This window comes from Cnephaeus nilssonii, assembly GCF_951640355.1.
Source record: "Cnephaeus nilssonii genome assembly, chromosome: 6".
Lineage (NCBI taxonomy): Eukaryota > Metazoa > Chordata > Mammalia > Chiroptera > Vespertilionidae > Cnephaeus > Cnephaeus nilssonii.
The window spans coordinates 85,395,170-85,421,167 of record NC_137077.1 but is presented as its reverse complement, the minus strand read 5'-3'; the positions used below and the strand labels follow the sequence as shown (position 1 = coordinate 85,421,167).

Below are 25,998 nucleotides of genomic sequence, written 5' to 3'. Positions count from 1 at the left end.
GATTCTGTCCTTGACTAGCAATTATACCAGCATCTACAGCATGGTACAGAAATTATGTTTTTAATGAAAATTGTATTATCAAAAGAAGGTTAAATTATATTTAGCATATTCTATTTAATAAAGAATGATATGCTTTGTTTAGAAGATTTTATAGCAAGTTGTTAAAATAATAAATTTAGTCAAGAATTATTTAAAAAAATTTTTTTATAATTACCAGTACAACAGTAAGCACACACATATACATTCTGCTTCTTGGCAATTTTGCCTGACCATTTTAAGAATTAAATTAAACTAAAATAGAATTACTTAAGACAGTATTCAACAATATAACTGCTTTTCTTTTGCTATTGGTAAGAACTCTTGTCTTATACCCCATAAGGAAGATAGCTTGATTTCATTCTACTTGTAAAATAATTTTTCTTCATGCTTTTCTTAAAAAAAGAAAAAAGATGTCTCTTTAATTTGCTATAGCACAAAGGATACCACATAAAGGAAAAACATTATGATCACTTAACTGTGGTTGATAGATAATGTAGAACTATAAAATATGACTGTTTTAACTTATTAAAAAATCTGGGAAAACCAGTGCTTTTGGGAAGTATGAATCTTCCCTTTACCTGCTGGAAATGCTGTTCAGTATTTTTATGTGTGAGCTAATAATTTTGGGTACATTTCTTTGGTCATTTGTTAGGTAATAGATTTAAAATATGTACTTAAAGCACATTATAAATTTTTAAAGCCTTTTATTGATTTTTAGAGAGAGAGGAGAAGGAGAGAGAGCGAGAGAGCAAAGTATTGATGTGAGAGAGAAACATTGATCAGTTGCCTCCCGCCCTGACCGGTGATTGAATACACAACCTAGGTATGTGCCCTGACTGGGACTCAAACTCATAACCTTTTGGTGTATGGGAAGAAGCTCCAACCAACTGAACCACCCAGCTAGGGCCACATTATAAATATTTTTATATTTGATATAATTTATCAGAGTTGCTTTTTCAGCTATGACTTAGATAGTGCTAAGTATATGAACTTTCAACATAAAAGTATCCACAGTGTATCCTCATTTTTGCTTCTTAACTTTCATTCAACTTTTAACTCATCAAGCCCTGAATTCTGCCCTACCATTCTCCTGAAACTGCTCCTTCAAAGACCAAGAGTAACCTGGATTATTTTCAGTTCTTATTGTGTGAGCAGAATACATTTTTTTTTTTTTACCTTCCTAGGTTCTTTTGGCTGGTCTAATAGTTATTAAATCGACTTGAGACAGATTAGCAAGAGAAAAATAACCAAATTTAATTACATATATACACAAGAGAGTTAGATATCCCACATACGTAAGAGATTCATAGATAGAAAGTAAAATTAGGTATATATGACATTCTGAGCTACAAATGAGATAAGGTGCCTTAAAGTTTCAGAGGGGAGGAAGGTCATTCCCAGGATAAAAAGAGCAGATATTGAATAATTAGAAGTTGCCCTGCCCTAGGTTCTAAAAAGTTATTTTTGGTGATAACTCTTACTCTTATTGTGGGCAAGGCCTCAATTTAAATTTTTTAAAGGAAAGCTAAAGTTTTTCTTGAGCCTGTAAGACCTCCATTGCCTTAAGCTCAAAGTAATCCCCATGCAAAGGTAGCACATCTTGAGGAGGCCTGTTCTGAATCCCTCCAGTATGTTGACTTCTGTTTTGGTTCTCTATAACCTTGTAAAATTCACCCAAAATTTAGTGGTTTAAAATTATAAAGTTTATTACTATGATTCTGTGGGTTGACTGGATGGTTCTTCTGCTTTAAGTGATGTAGATTGGGGTGCTGGGAAGCCCTAAAGGTCCAAAATGGCCATAAATTCATTGCTGGGAGTTGGTGTGGGATGCTGCCTGAAAGCTGAGCTGGGGCTATATGTCAGGGGCCTTAGTTCTTCTTATGGACTTCTTCATGTGGCTGCTTGGACTTAGAGACCAGCAGTTGTGTTCTGAGAAAGAGCATTCCAAGAGGCAATAACTAGAAGCTGCCAATTTTCTTCAGGCCTGGATTCAGAAGTGTCAGAGCCTCACTTATCCCACATTCTGTTGGTCAAAGTAGCCACAGGATTACTCTGGAATCTGAGGGCCAGCTCAGATTTAAGAGGCTAAGAAGTAAACTCTGTGACTGGAGAAACAGCTTCTGCAAATATGAAGGGAAGAACTTGATGGCAGCCATCTTTGTAGACCATCTACCATAATCTCTGCAAAATCTGGCTTTGCTGACATACGTTGTGATTATTTTTCTTGCTCTGTTTTGTGTGCTCATCTTGCTCTATATTCACATTGTGACTTCCTCCTAAACTACCGAACTTTTCCGTGTATATGACGCTCCCATATATAAGATGCCCCCTCACTTTTCCAAAACAGACTTAAGAAATCAATATTTTAAACATAAAGCAGAACACATTTTTATTTAGTAATTACTGCAGGTAATGTTTACATACCAGTACTACAATATTATGCAGCATATCACTTTATTCAGCCTCTGTTGCATCACTGCTCTCTTCTTCATCACTATTAGTTCCAGACATGTCATTTTCTTCAACTTCTATTGTATCACTGCTGTCTTCTGAGTCACTGCCTATATATGTGAGATCATCCTCATAAACTGGTGGCATTTTCTGAGCTAACTTTGTTTGCGTTCTCATGGCCAATCCTTCTCTCCTCATGAAATTGAAGCACCATTTTGCCTTTCCTGTAAAATCAACAATGTTCATTTTGCTTGTAAGCATTCTTGCCTGACTTTGAATAAGCTTGATTGACACACATAAGCCACTCTGGCGCTGCTCCATAATCCAAGTCTTAAGCCTCTGCTCCAATTTTGCCTATTTTGCTGGTTATTCTCTTAAGGCCTTCTTCTTTTTTTGGCATAATGTGATATGTGTCCAAGCCTTCACCACGCTATTATCTGTGTCCATGGGTTATGCATATACACTACAAATTCTTTGGTTAATCTCTTCCCATCCACCCAACCATCCTTGCCTTCCCTCTGAGATTTGACATGGTTTTATTATTTCCTTCCTTCATTCTTCTAGTTTATACATAGAGTTGGAAGATTACTAAGTAGATTACTAAATAGTTTTTATTTCTATCATAGAACTAGTGATAGTCTATTACTCTTCTTTACATGTTCATTTTTCCCATTAGACTGAACAACTTGAGAGTTTGGAATAGACAACAAATATCTGTTGAGTAATGAATGAATTCCTTACATATGAATGTCTATGAAAGGTAGAGGACTTATTTCTCCATCTTTTACATTTCTCTTAGTTGGCAATTTCCTCTTTTTTCCCCCCTACTATTAACCCTATTTCACAGATCAAGCTGACTCTCTATTCTCTATCTCTGCCCTCATTCTAGATCAAAATTCTCCCACCAATATGTTGACTCTTTTTATTCTTTATCTCTGCCCTCATTCTGGATCAGAATTCTCCCACCAATATGTTTCATTATCTTTTACCTTGCTAACAATGATTGTGCTGTGTGGACTTGATCTTCTCCTCATTAGAAATGATCCAGTTCTCCTATTCCCTTTATACCAAAATCAATATATTTGAGGATTCCTAATGAACTCATTTCAATTCTTGTGTCTTCTACCATGGCAACCATTAATAGTGGAGAGTTCCTTTTTTTGCTGTTTACAATCCAACAATGGATGATATGTCCAAACATCCAGAAGGGTAATACCAAAAGTATTTTATCATGGAATCTCTCCTGCATTAGGGCCAAGAATGGTCTTTGGCTTACCATTCTTTGTCATACTGACTCTTAGGTGAGGAAAACAATGTGAGAAGGTTCCACAGGAAAGAGCATATCAGACTCAAGGAACAGAAGGAAGTCAATGTTTCTAGAGCTGGTGAATGAGGGGTAGAGTGATAAGGCAAGGACTAGATGGTGCATATTTTATAGTCCTTGTTAATGAGTTTAGATTTTATGCTGACTGCAATAGGAAAACATTGATTCTTATTGTTGGTAAATTAATGAGAGATATTTTGTTTCTGGCTTAGCCATTTGGACTTCAGTTATATAATTCTTTCCATGATAAAGTATTTTTCCATGATAAAGTAATTTTATTCCTAAAGTTCAAACAATGAACTTTAGGAATAAAATTATTTTCCTTAGGTTTTTATATATATGCCACTGTACATAAAATCTATAAGAGTTTTTATTTTTTTAATTGAGAAAACTAGAATATTAATATACAGACACTAGCCATGATTTGTTAAGAGAGTAGGTTGTTCATTGAAGAACATTATTAATTATCCCTCCCCTGCTTATATGTTTAGAGATGATGTAACACTACTTAGACAAGAGGTCCAAGACCTACAGGCTTCACTTAAGGTAAGAAAAAAATTATTATATTAGTTTATTTTCAGTGTTTCAGATAGTAAATCTTTTAAAATTTGCTAATTAAAAATCTTTTTTTTTTTCCCTTTTAGGAAGAAAAATGGTACTCAGAAGAATTAAAGAAAGAATTAGAAAAATTTCAAGGGCTGCAGCAGCAAGTAATTGTTTTTAAATGCTTGAAGTGTGTTTATTGTGTTTATTAGTTGATTATTGTCATTGTTGAAAATTAAACACAGCACTTTTTTGGTAAGCAGATGGTTTGATATAAACAATTTACTAATTTGTTTCCTGTGTTTAATAGCCTACAGTGTATATCTTTTGTAATTCTAATGAATGCAAACAAGTATATGGGAATCTAAGAGATAACTTCTTAAAGGTGCTCCATTAAAAACCAGTTACCTGTGGATTTTATTTTATATATATATATTAGGCTACATTATTGTATTCTAACAATGTACCAAAATGGTTAAAAAATATAGGTTCAAACAGTAGTGAAACTTCAAAGCATTTGTGATTGTGACAAGTTGGAAATGACTAAAATGTCTTTTCATAGGGAAAGAACTATTGTTAACTGTTATAGTGAAAGTTGTTTGAAAACGTGGGAAAACTTGTATTACTGTTAGGTTTCAAAAAACAGAATAAAATATTTATATATATGTGTGCATATACATAAACACATGTAAATATTATATGACTTTACATAAAAATATAGAAAAAACAAGAAAATCACTGTGTTATCAAAAGTAGTTATCTCTGAGTGAGATTTTTTGTTATCTAGATTCTTCATAGTTTAGTGTATTTTCTAAGTAAATATCTTAACCAATTATGATTTTATACTAACATTATATTGACTTTTAAACTAAAATTATATAAATTGCATAAAGAATTGTGGAATAATAAATTTTGTCAAATCCATATATAGTTTTTATTTGTTTTTGTTTTTTTTTAATCCTCACATGAGGATATTTTTTCCATTGATTTTTTAAATTTTTTTAATTTTTTAAAATATTTATATTGATTTCAGAGAGGAAGGGAGATGGGGAGAGAGATAGAAACATCAATGATTAGAGAGACTCATTGATTGGTTGCCTCCTGCATGCCCCTACTGGGGATAGAGCCTGCAACCCAGGCATGTGCCCTGACTGGGAATTGAACCCAGGACCTCTTGGTCCATGGGACAACACTCAATCCACTGAGCCATCACAGCTGGGCTCCATTGATTTTTAGAGAGAGTGGAAAAGAGAGGGAAAGATAGTGAGAAATATTGATGTGAGAGAGATACTGGTACATCGATTGGTTGCCTCCTGCACACACCCTGACCAAGCCAAGACCCGGGCTGGGGAGGAGCCTGCAACCAAGGTACGTGCCCTTGACCGGAATCGAACCCAGGACCCTTCAGTCCAGAGGCTGACGCTCTTACCACTGAGCCAAACAGGCTAGGGCTATAATTTTCATTTGCAAGAATAAAATGAATACCCTTCAACAGTAATTCTAATATTTTATCAAGTAACTAGGGGCCCAGTGCACGAATTTGTGCACTTTGAAAGGAACTGTGGGTCGCAGTGGGCACAGGGGCGGGTCTTGGCCCATCCTCTGTGCCCTCGCCCGGCCCCTCCCACAGCTCCTGGGTCCCCTGTCTGCCCGCAGCCCCGCTCCTGCCACCACTACTCCCACACGCTGACGGCGCTGGCCCTGCCCTTACCCACTGGCGGCGCAGAGTGATTGGGGCCAGTGCCAGCAGCGGGTGTGAGCAGGTCTGGCGCTGTTAGCGGGTGAGAGCAGCTGCCCCGATCACCCCTCAGGAGGAGTGGGAGGTGGAGAAATCCTCAGAGGCGATCAGGGCCAGCAGCCGCTGCTCACACTGGCTGACTGCACCAAGCAATCGGGGCCGGCACTGGGTCCCGGCAGCGGGTGTGAGTGATGGCTCTGGCACCAGCCGTGGGTGCAAGCGGGGCTGGCGCCAGCAGCAGGTGCAAGCGCTGGGAGCAAAGAATTTTCAGTAACCACCAGAGGCTCACCCCGATGACAGTGACCAGAGCCCCGCCTTGGTCTAGCGCCCCCACTCACCTGCTCCACCGTCCCGCTGCGGCTGAGGCCTACCATGTTCCGCACTCTGCTGCCTGCTGTCCACACTTACAATGTTCTGCGCGTGCCCCCTGGTGGTCAGTGCACATCATAGCGACCGGTTGTTCGGTTGTTCCGCCATTAGGTTGATTTGCATATTAGCCTTTTATTATATAGGATTGGTGATCCCTTTGAACATTATTTTAGCATGTTGTGACTCTCAATCAGTCTTTTTGCCTTTTATTTTTTTTCACCAAAAATTGTCATTTGGACTAGAAAAGACAAAAATCCATGGACAACACAATATCAGTCTTTTTACTATTCAGCCTCTATAACCGAGATGGTATTTTTATAATCTAAAATATTTATAGATTACTCATCTTTTATATGGATGCTATTAAGAACTAATCAAATATGGGCTGAATTATCTTAGGAAGTTGTTAACTACGTTTGAGATGACTGTTTTACATTTAATAAATAAATTCTCTACAGTGCAAGGTGTAAATTGACCTGTTAGGGGATTTACCTTTAGGGGGAAATGTACTTGGAATATTGATGATTCTTAGCAATCATAATGTCCAAATCAATGGATGGAAAAAGAATCAGGTATACTATGAGATGCTTTATTAAACAAACTCTATCATATGTGTATAATTCTTTAGACTATGACAATAATGACAAGGCAGTATATTATTTTGTTCCTAATGCATGTGATAAATTAAACCTTATAGAATATGTTCTTTATTTCTGCTTCTTTTAAAAATGATTTATGACTGAATTCAAAATTTATGCTTTTAAAGCCAAATTTTTTAGTAGTGACAGTTCCATGGCATATTTATCTTATGTAAATTTTCAAATATTATAGTACTAGTGGCCCGGTGCACAAAATTCGTGCACGGGGGGTGTCCCTCAGCCCGGCCTGCACCCTCTCCAATCTGGGACCCCTTGAAGGATGTCCTACTGCTGGTTTACAGGGAACGGGCCTAAACCGGCAGTCGGACATCCCTCTTGCAATCCGGGACTGCTGGCTCCTAACTGCTCACCTGCTTGCCTGATTGCCCCTAACCACTCTGTCTACCGGCCTGCTCACCCCCAACTGCCCCCTGCCGCCGGCCTGCTCACCCCCAAATGCCCCCCGCCAGCCTGATCACCCCAACTGCCCCCCCGTGCCAGTGTGGTCGCCCCCAACTCCCCCCCCTGCTGGCCTGCTCGCCCCCAACTGCCCCCCCCTGCTAGCCTGCTTGCCCCCACTTTCCCTCCCCACTGGCCTGCTTGCCCCCAACTGCCCCCCTGCTGGCCTGCTCACTCCAAACTGCCCCCCACGCTGTCCTGATCATCCCCATCTGACCCCCACTGACAGCCTTCTCACCCTCAATTGGCCCCCCTGCTGGTCTGCTCACCCCCAACTGCCCTCCCCCCTGCCGGCCTGATCACCCCCAAAGGCCCCCCCACCAGCCTGATCACCCACAACTGCCGTCCCATCCTAGCCTGATCATCCACAACTCCCCTCCCCTCTTGGCCTCTAACTGCCTCTACCTTGGCCCTGCCACCATGGCTTTGTCCAGAAGAACGTCCTGAAGGTCTCCCAGTTTAATTAGCATATTACCCTTTTATTAGTATAGATAGAGGCCTGGTGCATGGGTGGGGGCCGGCTGGTTTGCCCTGAAGGGTGTCATGGATCAGGGTGGGGGTTCCTTTGGGGCATGGGGCAGCCTGGGCAAGGGGCCTGTTGTGGTTTGCAGGCTGGCCACGCCCCCATGGGGTGAGATTCCCCACTGGGGGGGGTGGCCAGCCTGGGTGAGGGGCTGAGGGCTGTTTTCAAGCTGGCCACACCCTCTTCAGGGTGGGGGTTCCCGCTAGGGTGCCTGGCCAACCTGGGTGAGGGGCTGATGGCTGTTTGCAGGCTGGCCATGCCCCCCAGAGGGGATCCTCACCCCATGGGGGCATGGCCAGCCTGGGTGAGGGACTGAGGGCCATTTTCAGGCTGGCCATGCCCCCCGGCGACCCAGGCTCCCAGCCCCTCCTTTTTTTTTTTTTTTTTTTCTCCAGCCCCTCCTTGAGCAGAGGCCAGGGCCGGCTGGAAGCTTGGCTTCTTCCATCGCCGGGGGCAACCCAAGCCTCCTGCTCATTCCAGCTCCGTGGCCGCCGGCCATATTTGTTGGGTTAATTTGCATACTCGCTCCTGATTGGCTGGTGGGCATAGCGGAGGGGTGGTCAATTTGCATGTTTCTCTTTTATTAGTGTAGATCGAATCTTGCCTGCTGAATTATTTGATTTACAATTGTAATATATTTATTTATTAATTGGAGTAATTTATATTTATTACTGAATTTATGGAATTTAAAATGCGATCTATTGCAAGACACATATTACGGTATTTTCTTACAGGTCAACATAAAAACATTCTTTGAACCAGTGAGTTACAGTTAATTATTATGCCAGTGTGCCTAGTATTACCTTAGAGCAGTGGTCGGCAAACCGCGGCTCGTGAGCCACATGCGGCTCTTTGGCCCCTTTAGTGTTCTAATGCCACTTCTTCAAAATAGACTCGCCCAGGTCGAAAACCGACTTCTGCGCATGGGCCACGAAGTTTTAATCACACTGTACGTGTGTGCCCGTATGTGGTATTTTGTGGAAGAGCCACACTCAAGGGGCCAAAGAGCCGCATGTGGCTTGTGAGCCGCGGTTTGCCGACCACTGCCTTAGAGATCTGGAAGAATGTGAGCAGGTCAAAATTTAATTTTCATCGATATGTTCTTACTTTCCTGACTGAATGTGGCTTTCAGATATTTTTTTTTAAGCATTGGCAATTGTAACAGTATTTTCTTTTTTAATGAATTTATGTCTTTTTGTTTTCATTGAGGTGTCTAAACCTGATGGATTGGTGGCTGATTCATCAGCAGGTAACTTTACTTAAAGCAGATATTTTGTTTCTCTTTTTCTTCTTTCTCATCCTTCTTTTTTATTTTTTTATTTTTCTCTTATGTCTGCTGTATGAATTTTGTTCTGTGGTTATATTTTAATTGCTCTAAAATAGTGAAGATAATAGTAATAGACCCGTGAACTTTATAGTTAAACAATTTAGTAAAAATTCTTAGTATTTTCTTAGTTCATTATATTCTGAAGTTACAAACTTCTGGAATATTACATCAATCAATATGGTTATTTAATGAAAAGTTAAATCTATTAATCAAAGAGTGATGTACTCTTTTTCTCTTAAAATGATGAAACTAGCATCTTTGTAACCGACTATAACTGGAGGAGTGCTCAATGAATAATCAAAATTATTTTTGAGGTTAATTTTCTTCTGTATTTAATTTCCCTCTGAAATCTCTTTTCTTTATGAGAATGAAATATTAGCAATTGCCTGCATATTTTTAATTGATTATTTTACTGAAGACCTTGATTGTTTTCCTTAAACCATTTCTCATTTCATTTCACATTATTACAAATTTTATCAGAGAAGCAGAATATATTCCTTTTTAGTCAGTTGACAGATATAGAAAAATAACTATGAAATATGAAATCAAAATAATTTTTAAGCAAGTATTTGTAGGTTGTTTGGGTGTGATGCTAAATAGTTCTTTCATTTATTTTACATATTTATAAACTATGACTTGTGTCTTAATGAGACAGATATGCTTAATTCTTAAAATATGAAGATACTGGTAATTGGCAGTAGACATGTTAATTGTCTTTACAGCAATGATTATGATAAAAGTAATTACAATTTAGCAACTTTAATTAACATTATATGTGAGTAAATACTATACTTTTTTGTAGAACTTCACTCTTTGGAACAACAATTAGAAGAAGCTCACACAGAAAATTTTAATATTAAACAAATGAAAGACTTATTTGAACAGAAAGCAGCACAACTTGCTACTGAAATTGCAGGTAAATTGATTAAGAATTTTTTAGCTAACATATCAGTTTCATTTCCTTTTGTCGTTATACATCCTAGAAATAAACATTGTATTTTTGTGATAAAGTATTTATTATGACTTTGGTGGTGATTATTGGAATTTAATAACAAAATTACTATATAAATTATTTTGTTTTTGTCGTCTCACCTACTTCCTTCAAAGGACTGATTTTCTTTATAAAATTCTTCTTGAATTTTAGAGAAGATGAATTTTCTTTTGGAGTATCTTAAAGGTTAACAAGTAACATTTTGAAGATGTTAAATAACATAGTATAAATTTAACCTTTGGTTATTCTATCAGTTACATATATTATTATTTTTTTAACTACATGCTTTAAGGTTAACTATTATATGTGATTAAATATACACTAAAATTCTATTTAGTAGAATACTTATATATACAGAAACTTTTTATTATTTTAAGTTCGTTATTTAATGTAATCAGCAGTATACTTTTATTACATATTTATGGTTATCTAAGGACAGTGGATCTGAATTAAGTAATATATAGATATGCACTGCAATGTACAGGAATTTATAAGACTGTTCTTCCTTAAAGTTAATGTCATGAAACTAATATATATATATTTAATTGCCTTTAATTAGATATAAAGTCAAAATATGATGAAGAAAGGAGTCTTCGAGAAGCTGCTGAACAAAAAGCGTCACATCTGACAGAAGAATTAAACAAAGAGGGAACTATAATTCAAGATCTGAAGACTGAACTGGTAATTTACAAACCATTTATTAGAGTGTACCTCTATAATCTTCTAAATTCAAAATGAAATACCTGTTCTGATGAAAAATATTTAAGAGTATAGCTTGAGTATGGTAAAATGGAGGAAATAAAAAAATTCCCGATAGTTCTTCTACCTCTTTCCTGTATTCTAGATATGATTTTTAAATCAAAACGGAATTTTTTGATACATAATTTATTACCTTAACATTTTTGTTGTTTCTATCGTAATATCATCTGTCTTTTTTGTATTTTCCATATCTGCATCTCTCTGATCCTGACCTTCCCTTGCTCTTTAGTTTTATAAATCCACCTACTTTTAGGATATTTCTAGTTGTATTTCTAGCTTTCATTTCAAATTCAATAAGTATATAGCCCATGAACACAGATAGTAGTGTGTTGAAGGCCTGGGGTGGGGCAGGAACAGGGTGGAGGGAGCCAATGGGGGAAAATGGAGAACATCTGTAATACTCTCAACAATAAAGATAAATAAAAAAATTCAATAAATATAACATCAAGTCATCATATTCCTCCTAACTGTATTTCTGTCATTGGTATTGTACATCTTCACCACTCTTCCTTAGACTTAACAACCTTGGATCTGTTCTTGACTCCTTTCTGTTCTTTATTTAACAATCAATAACTATGTGAATGAAGAATCAACTACATTCAGTCTGCAACAAATCCTAATTATGCTTACATCTTCTCCTTCATTTTTATAGGATAGAAAATGAAGGAATGTAAACATTTATCAAGTGATTGTTACCAATGGGTGTAGTTTGTAAAGGAAAAGAAAACAAATGAAGAAATGCAGATAATTGTGAATTTGCTATTTTGCACCTTGAGTGGTAATGCTATTAAAGAAGAGAAGAGGCTTGTTGTGGGAAGAAATCAGTGTTTGATGTTTGGAGTTCAGTAATTGATATTAAAGATTGTTTTCATTTTGATTTCTTTGTAGTAGAACCATTGAAAATGTTTATAATTTTAGTTTTTCACTGTAATTTTTAATTAACATGTGTTGTTGCTTCACAGCTTCAAAGACCTGGTATAGAAGATGTTGCTGTGCTAAAGAAAGAACTGGTCCAAGTTCAAACACTAATGGATAACATGACCTTGGAACGTGAGAGAGAATCTGAAAAACTCAAAGATGAGTGCAAAAAATTACAAGCAGATTATGCTAACTCAGAGGTAATGAAGTTCAGTGTACTTAAATGTGATTGACATTAACTTGTTTATACTGTTGAAAGAAGCCAGGATTTGAGATTTTTCTGAGTGACCTATCAAAACAGTATTTCACTTCTTTCATTTTCTCTATGAGTAATATTTGTATATAGACAATATGGTCTGAGAGTCGCTATTTTGTCTCTGCTTTATGTAGCTAGGCATTTAGAGAAGAATGTTTGCATAAAAGTGTAATGTACAATTTAATAAATGATGTATATTGTGTAGAGATAATATTTAAAGTTAAATTTGCTTCTGGCTAGTCAGTAAGTGGTAATTGAGTTTATTTCAATTAGGTAGGGGTAAAGGAAGCATGTCTGAGAAGTGATATACAACTCTTGCTAGATGGTGTACAGGTTCATATTTCTTCATAAGTCAGCCATTCCATTGAGTTGACATTCATTTCCCTATAATTTACATGCACTGGATCCAGTTCTCCTCAGGAATTAATCCTCTTTTCCTCATGAGATATTCGAAGGCTGTTCATATTTACTCTGAGTTTTTTCTCTTCCAAGATAAACATTCTCAGTTCCTTCTATCATTTCTCAACCATGACATGACCTTGGCCTATAAATCCCTTATATAATTATGTCAGCATGTGATAAGCTCTAGGATATATAACAAATATATTTGTGTAAAAATACCAGCCTTTATCCCTTTTACTATATTATAAGAAATATTGTTATGAATACTATTATTTGTAGTTCTTAAGCTCTCTTTTGTGATGTGGACCTCAGTTTTTTTATATTTTCAGTTTAAAAGTAAAGTTATAGTGACCTTTCAATTTGTATCTCTGTCTTAGAATTTTTAAGCTGGTGATCTGAAAGCTATTCTATTCATATTTAGTAATATATTGAGCTGTGGATTTTAAATATTGATAATCCATTCCATTTTTTACTTCTTCCTGTATCTTATCAATGGGGGAATGGTGAAAGTCTATGGGTACAACACACAGAGGCATATGAGGCTTTATGAGCCTTAACACTTCAGAGTTTAAAGTTTAAGAATTTTAGGGCCAGAATTCCCAAAAGTGATCTTCGTAACCCAATAACACATAATCTCACAGTTTTTCCAGCAGTTTCAGGGACTTCATGAACTAATTGAAGACATTTAAAAGCTCCTAATGTGAATCAAGGAGAGGCTGAATCAAAGACATCTCATGAGGAAAATCCCATTTAGCTAATGCTAAAGTAGAAATACTTGAACCTGAGTGAATCTAGTCATTTACTTCTGTGCTTCAAGAAGAATTACTTTTCATTAAATCTGCCTGGCTACTAGTATTTCACAAATTAAAAAAAATAAAATTATTCTGTTTTAATGAAAAGTTCCCTTAATGTTATTTGAAATTTCAAAACAAATGCAATGGGGTGACTAAAATTGAATCACAGTAATGGCAGTTTCAGAATATGTCTATTTAAAGTGCAATCCTCCTTGACCTTTTCCAGCTGAGAATTATGGTATTATAGTTGTTATACCAGTAGAATTTGAACAAAGAGAAGAAATATATTTACTTGCATTTTGGGAAAAATACACATGGGGAAATACTTTTGAGTAATATTTTATTTAAGAATTACTCTAAGTTTAACCCTGACTATTGTGGCTCAGTTAGTTGAGTGTCATCCCATGTACCAAAGACCTGGTCAAGACAAATGCCCAGGTTGTGGATTCAATCCCCAGTCAGAGCATGTGCAGGAGGCAACTGAAAGATGTTGCTCTCTCACATCAGTGTTTCTTTCTCTCTAAAGTAAAAACATTAAAAAAGAAGGGGGGAAAAAAAAAAAGAATTACTTTAAGTTTAATATTAAGATTTTTAAAAATTTATATTTTTATCATGTAGATTAAAATATCTTTATATGTAATGAGAAGAGGTTCTTTCAAGTTTTCATGAAAAACGCTTGTGTTTTGAAGTAAATTTTAAAATAAAGGGATTTATTCTTGCTGAATAATTGGTGATTTAATATTATATTATTACTAAAACATAGATAATACTCCCTTCTTAGTTAATTAATAGATATATAGTGATTGAGACCTCATTATTTTTTAAATATTTTGAACAACTTGAAGAAAAGGTAGCATAAGAAAGTAATATTAGTAGAAACAAACTCTTACTTTTTTGAGTACCACTAGTTTTGGATACTATGCTAAGCATTTTAAATATGTAGTCCCATTTGTTTCTTTTAACCCTGTGAGTTAAGTACTGTTTTAAATTTGTTTTATATATGTGAGGAATCTGAGACTCAGTGAGGTTATATGACCTTTTCAAGGCCATGCACCTAAAATTAAGAAGCCAGCATTAGAACTCAAGTCTTACCCAAAGTCTGTGTTCTTTTTATGTCATGCTATCTTCAATTTTAGGTGATCTGATGATTTGCCTTAAAAGTAAATTTGTGCTGTTAAACTTGACCCTAATACTTATTGTTATGACTTTTTGTATTTTGCCATATTGTATGTTGTAATATTTATATTAAGTATAGCTTAAAATTTATTTTGAGTTGTGTCTCATACCATTTATATGAAAAAAAATACTGTCTAAATATTCCATCTCATTTATTTATTTATAACTGCATTTGTTTTTAGCTTCTGCTTGCTCTTTAAATATATGGCATATATTTTATTAATTTATTAACATTTAATTCTATTTATTCTCAGCTAAGTGTGTTGGTAAATTATAGCACTTAAGGAACTTAATCGAAAAAATTTCATTTTATATATTAACTATTTTACTGAACCTAAAAATTAGCATGAAAAACAAAACACATTAAAAGAAAACAAAGAAGCTAAAAAATGCAATGATTTATTTGGTATTCCTAGTTGAGGCTGAAGATATATAACTTTGTGTGCATTGTTAAATAGGTCCTTATGTTTCATTACTTTTATTAAATATATACCTTACGAATTTATTGACAGTTTTAGGTCTAGATATTTTAAGTGGCATATAAATCACTCATTCTAAAAAAATTTGAAAGTACTTTATAAATACTAATTAGCTATTTTATAGATCAGAAATTGAGGATTTAAAGCTTTAAAAAGTTATTTGTAAGGACCTACATTATTGAAAATATTAAAGTTATAATTAACTTATATTTAGTGTGGTCTTCAATTTTTTAAGAATTTTATTTCTATTCTAAATAAACTCATTTGAATTTTAGTTTTAAAAGCTAAAATGTTGATAAAGATATGGAATAAGTATGATTATATTCAGCATAGTTATTAAAAAAAAGTATCTTTTAAAAGTATGCTAAGAGAGATCAGATTTAGCAGTAAGTTTTGACATTTTTATTGTGTGTTCAATGTGTACTTTTGTCAGTCCTGTTTTCCACCTTTCATCCATCATTTTATTATTATTTTTTCTGCTTTCTAATGGAGATGCTTAAACTTGAGGTAATGTGTTTTTGGAAGACTTTTAATATTAGCAATACTTTTATTGTCATATGGCATTTTTGTGTTTTAAAGCAATCTCAGAACTTCAAAGATATGCTCATTTTTGTTTTTTTAATCATACACATTTTTAGCCATCTTTAAGTGATTATTTTACTAAGTAAGAGTAGTAGACTATTAGGACAATAATAATAATTCTAAACTACCAGCAGGATGTTTGTTTGAAATATCTTTTCTTAATTATTTTGTAATTTAAAGTTTTTGAATGAAAGTTCAATGTTGAATTCAATGATATGGCTTCAAGGAATATGAATTATTTATAGATCTAATATATGGTTTCCATGGAACGATATCTGTTAACTCCTTGGAGATAGAATCACTCATTCTTTTAGAGAGTATTTTTTTGAATGCCTAAGTATCAGCAGTTAGGAGTGGGGGATATAACAGTGAATAAGACGGTGCCTGCCTCTCATAAAGCTTATTGTATTCTTTTGTGGAAGCCAAACAATCCTATCTAATAAAAGAGTAATATGCAAATTGGCTGTCACTCCAAGACACAAGATGGCCGCCCCCATGTGGCCAAAGATGGCTGCCCCCATGTGGACACAAGATGGCCACCACAAGATGACTGGCAGGGGAGGGCAGTTGTGGGCAGTTGGGGGTGACCAGGCTGGCAGAGGAGGACAGTTGGGGGAGACCAGGCCAGCAAGGGAGGGCATTTGAGGGGGGACCAGGCCTGCAGTGGAGGGCAGCTGTGGGGGGACCAGGCCTGCAGGGGCAGGCAGTTGGGGGGGACCAGGCCTGCAGGGGAGAGCAGTTGTGGGGGGACCAGGCCTGCACGGGAGGGCAGTTGGGGGGGACCAGGCCTGCAGGGGAGGACAGTTGGGGGGACCCAGGCCTGCAGGGGAGGGCAGTTGGGGGGAACCAGGCCTGTAGTGGAGTACAGTTGGGGGGACCCAGGCCTGCAGGGGAGGGCAGTTGGGGGGGGGGGGACCAGGCCTGCAGGGGAGGGCAGTTGGGGTGGGCAGGCCTATAGGGGAGGGCAGTTTGGGGGGACCAGGCCTGCAGGGGAGAGCAGTTGTGGGGGGACCAGGCCTGCAGGGAGGGCAGTTAGGGGTGACCATGCCGACAGGGGAGGACAGTTAGGGGCAATTGGGCCGGCTGGGGAGCAGTTAGGCGTCGATCAGGCTGGCAGTGGAGTGGTTAGGGGGTGATCAGGCTGGCAGGCAGAAGCGGTTAGGGGCAATCAGGCAGAGGCAGGCGAGTGGTTGGGAGCCAGCATTCCTGGATTGTGAGAGGGATGTCCGACCGCCCGTTTAGGCTCGATCCCAATGGTTGGACATTTCTTAAGGGGTCCCAGATTGGAGAGGGTGCAAGCTGGGCTGAGGGACACGAGTCCCCCTCCCGTGCATGAATTTCATGCACCGGGCCTCTAGTATATAAGTAAACAAATTATGGTAGAAAGTCAGTTAATGCCAAGTGCTGTAAAGACAATTAAAGAAGTGTGGAGCTGACAATAATGTGGGACAATTTTAGATAGAATGATCAGGAAGGTTTCCTCAAGGACCATATGTGTGAGAAGAACGAAGTAAGCAGGATTCAGGAAACAGAAAGAGTCAGTGCAAGTGCTAAAGCCTTCAAGGCACTGGTGAGCTTGGCCTGTTAAATAGAGAGGAAAGGGCCCTGGTTGGGTGGCTTGGTTGGAACACTGTCTGTATACCAAAAAGGTTTGAGTTTGATTCCCAGTTGCAGCAACTGATCCAAGTTTCTCTTTCTCTCTCTTCCTCTCTTCCTAAAATCAATAAATATATCATTGGGTGAGGATAAAAAATGAAATAGGGAGGAAAGGTAGTATGGCTAGAACAAAGAGCCTTTTTTGTTTGAATTTCATCATAGTGATACCACACATTCTGGAAGGGTTTCCAAAGGAGTAGTATAAAAGATCTTTTGGCATTTTTATCACAATAAATTAGTAGCCTTCTAAATTTTCTTCCTTGAAGTTGAAAGTACTTATTTATAATCTATGATGTAGGTAACTGCTGATGTGTTTAGTAAGAAAAAATTTTAAAGTTTGTCTTATTCATATTATAAAGTTTACATATGAATAAAGAATATAGACAGTAAAAATTATAATTTTAGGAATGTAAAAAATAAAGTAAATCCAATAAGCAATATTAGAAACACAAAGTTCTTTTGTTAATGTCACAGGAAACCATACTTAAAAGCAGTTCTTAGTCTTTCTAAAGAGAAAGTTTTAATGCTTAAAACTTTCATGTATAGGAAGTTTATATTATTTTTTAATGATCCATTGCTTTAAAAATAGAAACGACTTTTCATGAAAAATAGTTAAAATGTATTAAAGCAAATTCATGTTCAGCTCTTATATCTGATCATAGAGTGATCCAGCTTAATGAAACTATATATAACTTCCATTCAATAACTTCTTTAGACAAATACTTACCATTACAGTAAAAAAGATGATCCACCATATTTCAAGGTGATTCTGTGTTGTATATTTGCATTTACCATAAAAAGAAAAGGCTATGTTATAGAAATTGGGAGAAAATGTAGGCATGACTTACATATTTTCTTCAAATTCAGGAAAGTTAATGTACAGTTTCAAAGCCAGTAAATTCAAGTTTGCAGTTTCATGCTTGCTTCAAATGCATAAAGTAGGATGGAATTTTTTATTTCATGTATTATTAAATAAATGTGCATTTGGATAAATTTTAAAAATTATTTTTAGGTAAATTAAATGTAAGCAGGCAATAGGGTGGTAGGATAAAGAACCAAGTTGAAACTTCTAAGGATTATTTCAATTTTACAACAGCGAGAAAAATCTATATAATCTTAAAGCCTTTGGATGCTTCCATTTACTTTTTAATTACCTGTTTCCTCTATTTTTTTTAGGCCACAATAAGCCAGCTAAGGAGTGAACTTGCCAAAGGGCCCCAGGAAGTTGCTGTGTATGTGCAAGAATTACAAAAACTTAAAAGTTCTGTTAATGAATTAACACAAAAAAATCAGGTGAGAATTTTAAAACTACATATAGTGGGGAATTGATTTTATGTATCTTAAATTTTGATCCTGTGTATTTCATGATACATGGGCACAGTACAACGTGATATATTCTGTATATTTTTTTAGTGTTACGTAACCAATTTCCAGAACTCATCATCTTTTTATTTTATTTTAAATCTTTATTGTTGAGAGTATTACAGATGTCTCCCTTTTATTCCCCCATTGCCCCCCTCTACCTGGTTGCTACCCAACCCCAGGCCTTCACCACCCTACTGTCTGTGTCCATAGGTAAGATTTTTGGTTAATCTCTTCCTGCCTCCCCACCCCGCTTCCCTCTGAGATTTGTCAGTCTGCTCCATGCTTCCATGCCTCTGATTCTATTTTATTCACCAGTTTATTTGTTCATTAGGTTTTTTTGTTCATTTTTTTATTTTTAGGTTCAATTATTGATAGATATATATTTGTTGCTATTTTACTGTTCATATTTTTGGTATCTTCTTCTTCTCTTCTTAAAGAATACCTTTCAACATTTCATGTATTATTGGTTTGGTGATGATGAACTCCTTTAGCTTTTTCTTGTTTGTGAAGCTCTTTATCTGACCCTCATTTATAACTGAGAGCTTTGCTGGGTAGAATAATCTTGGTTGTAGGTCCTTGCTATTCATTACTTTGACTATTTCTTGCATTTTCTTCTGGCCTGCAAAGTTTCTGTTGAGAAATCAGCTGACAGTCATATGGGTGCTCCCTTGTAGGTAACTACCTGCTTTTCTCTTGCTGCTTTTCAGGTTCTCTCTTTGTCTTTAACCCTTGGCATTTTAATTATGATGTGTCTTGGTGTGGGCCTCTTTGGGTTCCTTTTTTGTGTGTTTCTGTGCTTCCTGGACTTGTAAGTGTATTTCTTTCACCAGGTAGGGAAAGTTTTTTATTATTATTTCTTCAAGTAGGTTTTCAATATCTTGCTCTCTCTCTTCTCCTTCTGGTATCCCCAAGATGCTAATGTTGGTATGCTTGAAGTTGTCCCAGAGGCTCCTTACACTATCTTCATATTTTTGGATTCTTATTTCTTTTTGCTCTTCTGATTGGGTGTTTTTGCTTCCTCATATTCCAAATTGCTGATTTGATTCTCAGAATTCTCCACTCTATTGTTGAATCCCTGTAAAGTATTTTTTATTTCAGTTAGTGTATGCTTAATTTCTAAGTGGTCCTTTTTTATGTCTTTAACATTCCCACTAAGATCCTTGAAAATCTCATGAAGGTCCCAAGTGACCTTATAACCATGGTTTTGAACTCTGTATCCAGTAGTTTGCTTGCTTCCATTTCTTTCTTGTGTGACATGTTTCTTTGTCTATACATTTTGGCTGCTTCCCTGTGTTTGTTTCCATGTATTAGGTAGAGCTGCTATGTCTCCTGGAATTGGTAGAGTGGCCTTGTGTAGTAGTTGGCATTTTTATCACAATAAATTAGTAGCCTTCTAAATTTATTTAGATAGTAGTTGTGCAATAGGGCCCAATGGCTTAGCCTCCCCAGTCACCTGAGCTGGGCATTCTAGGTGTGTTCCTATGTGGGCTGTATGCACAGTCTTGTAGTAGAGCCTTTACTGCCATTGGCGTCACTAGTAGGAATTGAACTCTAGGCCAATTGGCTGTGAGGACCAGCAGAGTCTACAGTGGGAGAGTTACTGTGCAGGAAATACCCCTATGGAGCAGGACTTGCTCCACTGGGGCTTTGGTGCTCATTGAGTCTGCCCCTTGAGTGTGTCACTTGTGGATGTGTAGAGTTGTAATCTGCTGTGGTCTGAAGCTGTCCACCAGGAGCACTGGCTCTAGGGCCTCTAGGGAGGTACAAAGTCAGCCACTGCCTGAGACCACTTGGCAGGAACAACAGAGGGATCTGCAGATGGCTGCTTGGAGGTGCCCAGGCGAAGCCCAGCTATGAAACAAGGCAGGCTGGTGCTAGTGCTAGGTCTTGGGCCTTTTATTGATAGGTTTGGGGCATGCTGTCACCATCTGCAGCTTGTTTGAGAGATTTTAGCAATATCTGAAGCCTGAGCCAGGACAGGCCATTCATATAGAAAAGCTGCTGTAAACAGCTTGGGTGGGACTGAAAATTGGATGGGGCGGAATCTCAGGGAACCCCCAGGGTGGAGCCAAAAGTGTACTTCAGACTGATGGAGACTCAGATATGTCTGCCAGTCAGCCCTGTGACAGGGGAGGTCCCAGCATAGGGTCAGTCACCCCTCTGAGTACCCCCATCTGGGAGAAAGCCACCCCCGAGTTTCTGCCCTGATGCTAGACAATCCAGTTCCTCCCCATATGTGTCTGAGTCCCCCAAAGCTGCCAGGTGCTGGGAGTCTGAGTAAGTTCCTTTGCCAGCCCTTTAAGTGGAACACCTGGGTCTCCAGCAGCCTCTGTGTCAGCCACAATCCCCACTGGTTTTTACAGCATGTTGTTACAGGAACCTCTCTTCCCAGCTCTGGAACCCTGGGCTGGGGGTCTGGTGTGGGGCTGGGACCCCTAGCTCTTCAGGCGTAGCCTACGCAGAGAGATCTCCCTCCCGATTAAAAAAATGGCACACGTGGGTGTCAGACCAGCCCATTCTGGGCCTCCGCTCCTCTTACCAGTCTCATTTTGCTTTCTTCTTTACTTCTCTAGTTGTAGGACTTGCATTCAGCCAGCTTTCAGGTGGTGCTGAATGATGGTTGTTTGGTATCCTATATAATAAAAGGCTAATATACAAATCGACATGACAGTAGAACAACCGGTCGCTATGATGTGCACTGACCACCAGGGGGCAGACGCTCAATGTAGGACTGCCCCCTGGTGGTCAGTGTGCTCCCACAGGGGGAGCGCCCCTCAGCCAGAAGCTGGGCTCATAGCTGGCGAGTGCAGTGGCGGTGGCGGGAGCCTCTCCTGCCTCCTCGGCAGCACTAAGGATGTCTGGCTGTGGGCCTAAGCTGTCAGTCGGACATCCCCCAAGGGCTCCTGGACTGTGAGAGGGCAGAGGCTGGGCTGAAGGACCTCCCCCACCCCCTGAGTGCACAAATTTTGTGCACTGGGCCTCTAGTTTTAGTTATAAATTTGATGTCAGCATGCCCCAAACCTACTGCGAGTGCATGCCTTTACTAGCACTGCCATTTTGTTCTCTCTCCAGAATTCACCATATTGCAAAGCTGAAACTCTATACTAATTAAACAACTCCCCATTCACTGCCACTCCTTGCATCACCATTCTTTCTATATCTATGAATTTACTTTTTTAGGTAAATGATAAGTCTAGTCATACAGTATTTGTCCTTTTGTGCCTGGCTTTTTTCACATAAGCATAATGTCCTCAAGGTTTATCTATGTTGTAACATGTGTGAGAATTTCCTTGTTTTTCAATGCTGAATAATATTCCATTGTATGTATATATCATATCTCTTCATCTGTTGATGGATACTTAGATTGCTATAGTCTTTTGGTATTGTGAATAGTTTCAAAAGAACATGGATATGTAAAAACTCAATTTTTAATTATTTTGGGTATGTAAACAGAAGCAAAATTTCTGGATCATGTAATAATTCTGTTTTCAATATTTTGAGGCAATCACCATCAACAGTACATAACAATTCTCATAAGTGCACAAGGATTCTCCACATTTTTGTCAACATTTCTCTCTCTTTCTCTTCCTCTCTCTCTCTGTTTATAGTTATCATACTAATGGGTATAAGGTGGTATATCATCATAGTTGATTTGCATTTCCCTATTGGTTAGGATGTTGAGCATCTTTTCATGTGCTTTTTGGCCATATAATGTTAATTGGGTTGTTTATTTTGTTGTTGTTGAATTGTATGAGTTTTTTATATGTTTTGGGTATTAACATCTTATCAGATATATGATTTACAAATATTTTCTCTCATATATATTTTTTTAAAATATGTTTTTATTTATTTCAGAGAGAGGAAAGGAGAGTGAGAGAGAGATAGAAACATCAATGATGAGAGAGAATCATTGATCAGCTGCCTTCTGCACACCCCCTATTGGGGATTGAGCCTGCAACTTGGCACATGCCCTTCCTGGGAATCGAACTGTGACCTTCTGGCCTCTCTCATTTCTCAGGTTGCCTTTTCATTCTGTTGTATCTTTTGTTAAAGAAAAAACACTTCTCCTGTATATTTTCTCTACTCTTAATACTCTGACATCAAATGTGTGGATGTTCCACAGATTAGCAGTTCTATGGCACAAATGGGTGTCCTACAATTACCTCAATTCTGAAACTCCTTATGTGGAGATATCATCAGATGCTATACATTAAGACTGTGACACCCCCCCGCCCTTCAGACGTCAATTGGAAGTTTAGCTTGTTACCTATAATTCTGACCAGTTGGCTATAAATGGGGGTTTCCACAGCCCCCTTGTGGGATTCAACGAATTTTCTAGAGTGACTCACAGAAGTCAGGAAAAACATTTTACTTACTAGATTTCTGGTTTATCATAAAGGAGTACAACTCAGGAACAGCCAGATGGAAGGGCAAGTTTTGTGGGAAAGGGTGCAGAGCTCTCATGTCTCCCTGTTTTCTCTCCACCTGTTCACCAACCCAGAATCTCTCCAAACCCTGTCCTTTTGGGTTTTTAGGAAGGCTTCATTATCTAGGCATGATTGATTAAATCTTTGGCTTTTGGTGATTAATTCAGCCTCCAGTCCCTCTTCTTGAGGTGGGGAATGTCCAGACCGAGGGTCACATTAGGCCCTCGAAATCATTTGGTCTGGCCCTGCCATGGCATTAGGGATAAAGTAATTAAATGTTTGACCAAATATAGCAAGCTAATTTTTAAGTTGATAGTTTTGTATGGCCTGCAAATGATGTTTATTATCCAAATGGCTCTTGACAGAAAAAAGGTTCCCACCCCTGCCTTAGGGGCTTTCTAAAAAAATTACCTCATTAACATAAACTCATAGGTTGTTGAAAGGGGTTTATTATGAAAAACAAAATACAAATTTATTGTTTTATTGTTCTTATCTTAACATAGAAGATTCCAAGGGTTTTAGGAGTCTGTTCCAGAAATGGGGATGAAGACCAAATGTATATTTCTTATTGATTCGGAATTTTTGGACTGGAACCCGGATTCTTTGTCCGCCAGAATCGAAGAATGAATCCACGGACAGAAAGTGGTATAGCAAAGGTAGAGATTTATTGAAGAACAAGTACAGATTCCCATGTGGGGAGAGGGAAGAGTCCCACAGAATGGACCCCCAAGTAGGGAGGGGGAAAAGGTCCCACTGAGTTCCTGTTTTTCATGTTTTATAAAGGCTGCAGTTCCTGTGTCCTGATATCCCCTCTGATTGATGAATATTCCCCTTCGAATTGGTAACTATAGTGATTCCTGAGGCCTTCATCCCTCCTAGTCCTTTCATTCCTCTGGGCTTTCTTCTTTTCCTTCTGAATGAAGGGCTTCCTTCTCTTTATTTTGTAAATATAGACCTTTCTTGGCTACTTCCAGTTCCCTTGTCTTCTCCCAGTCTGTAGCCCTGTGTTTTTCCATGGACCCCAATTCTAAAAAATCCCTAAGCCTGCCTATATTCCCCTAAAATTCCTGCTTCATTATTATAAATCACAATATCACACCTTTGATGCAAAAAACTTTTAATTTGATGTAAATCATCTATTTTTACTGTTGCAGAAGACCAAAGAAATACCAAGCATGCTTCCTAGAGAAAGGGAGGGACCCCGTTTATTAACACTAGTGGACTCTGGGAATAATTTCCAAATCAGAATGAAGAAACAAGCAGAGGGCTTCACTTTTTTTTTTTTTTTTAATATATTTTATTGATTCTTTACAGAGAGGAAGAGAGAGTTAGAAACATGGATGAGAGAGAAACATCGATCAGCTGCCTCTTGCACACCCCCTACTGGGGATGTGCCCGCAACCAAGTTACATGCCCTTGACCGGAATCGAACCCGGGACCTTTCAGTCCGCAGGCCGACGCTCTATCCACTGAGCCAAACCGGTTTTGGCAAGAGGGCTTCACTTTTTATAACCTTCTGGGGTCTTTGTCTTGCAGATATGGTTCTTCCCCCTTTCATAGGCTTACAGGAAGGCCCCCAGGTGTTGGGGTCCCCAGGCCATATCCAATGATCTGTCCTGGGGCCAGCGATAATGACCTAATGACCTCCCCGCGCCCCCCCACCCCAGGGCAGTGCATTGTTCAGTTTTTATGGCCTGACATGCCTTGTAAGACCAGTTTCCTTCTCATTTCCCCCCCCCCCCCCCCCCCCCCCCCCCCCCCCCCCCCCGCCCTCGTCCCACAAGCTTCTTTTAGCTGTGTGGAGCAACGACCATGGGATGGGATGGGATGGGATGGGATGGTGAACAGGGGTGACGAACGCTCTTAGCTACTTCCTGCTGGAAAGGGACGATGACCAAGGGGTTAGCATCCAGCTTCTTCCTCTCAGAGGAGTTTGTAGGGAGTTCTTCTGGTTTGTAGGACCATCTGAAGTTTAAAAGGCATTCCTGTCCAGTTTTCAGGCAGGCAGAGGTAAGCAGTGGTCCCACACGTGTAGAATGTTCCTGCAGGGGGCACAAGGGGTAGGTGGTGTTTTCAGCCTTGGGGGTAGAGTTGTGTAGTTCATCTAGGAGGTGACCTGTTGGATGTTGGCCCTGCATACTGCTGAAACAAATAGGAGCAACATTAGTTAGTTAGCTGCACATTGGCCGTGAAAAATCCTATTATTATTTTTTCCACCCAGTATAATTCCCCCTCCCCCCCCCCCCATGTGCATTTGGTAGTAGAGTCGTAACATGCCACAGGCTGATAAGTATAGCTAACAAAAATCTGGCTTGATTGGGTTTTCTCGGGACTACCTGGTCTAGCATATTTGGGTAGCGAGTTTCTAAGCAAGGAGCAAAGGATGGCATGACAAGGTGTAATCCAACAATTTATGATAAGGCCTTTGTTTCCTTGCTGTGTGGGGAGCAGTAATTTTATGGTGCTTCTGTGTCCCAGCAAGAGCAGATGAGTTCTTCTACTGGTACTAGTCTCAGATTCTGCTGGCACTCATAAAAAGACAAAATAAGAATTATTAGATAAAACCAGTGATTATCCAGAAATACTAGAGTATGTTAAGTTAGGAGGAGATAAGAAAGAAAGATTAGTGTTAGGGAGAATTCAGCAGGGTGTTATCTGAATTCCTTGGGGCAGGTTGCTCGGCCAGGTCTGCTGTCTTCTTGAGGGTGATCCGCAGGGGGTGTTTCTGGTCAGAGGTCACTTGCACTCAGACTGGATGTCACTCGGCTGGTGGGCTGCCTTC

General features: G+C 38.5%; 1 protein-coding gene across 2 annotated transcripts in view; it reads left to right on the top strand.

Moving 5' to 3' along the window:
* The window catches only part of EEA1 (early endosome antigen 1), a 157,966-nt gene that overhangs the window by 46,024 nt on the left and 85,944 nt on the right, over nt 1-25,998 (top strand). For both annotated transcript variants that reach the window (XM_079774076.1, XM_079774077.1), the window contains 7 exons: nt 4,306-4,360; nt 4,459-4,524; nt 9,294-9,333; nt 10,214-10,327; nt 10,962-11,083; nt 12,124-12,279; nt 18,601-18,717. In XM_079774076.1, the coding sequence (XP_079630202.1) occupies nt 4,306-4,360; nt 4,459-4,524; nt 9,294-9,333; nt 10,214-10,327; nt 10,962-11,083; nt 12,124-12,279; nt 18,601-18,717 (670 nt within the window). The remainder of the gene's footprint in view (nt 1-4,305; nt 4,361-4,458; nt 4,525-9,293; nt 9,334-10,213; nt 10,328-10,961; nt 11,084-12,123; nt 12,280-18,600; nt 18,718-25,998) is intronic.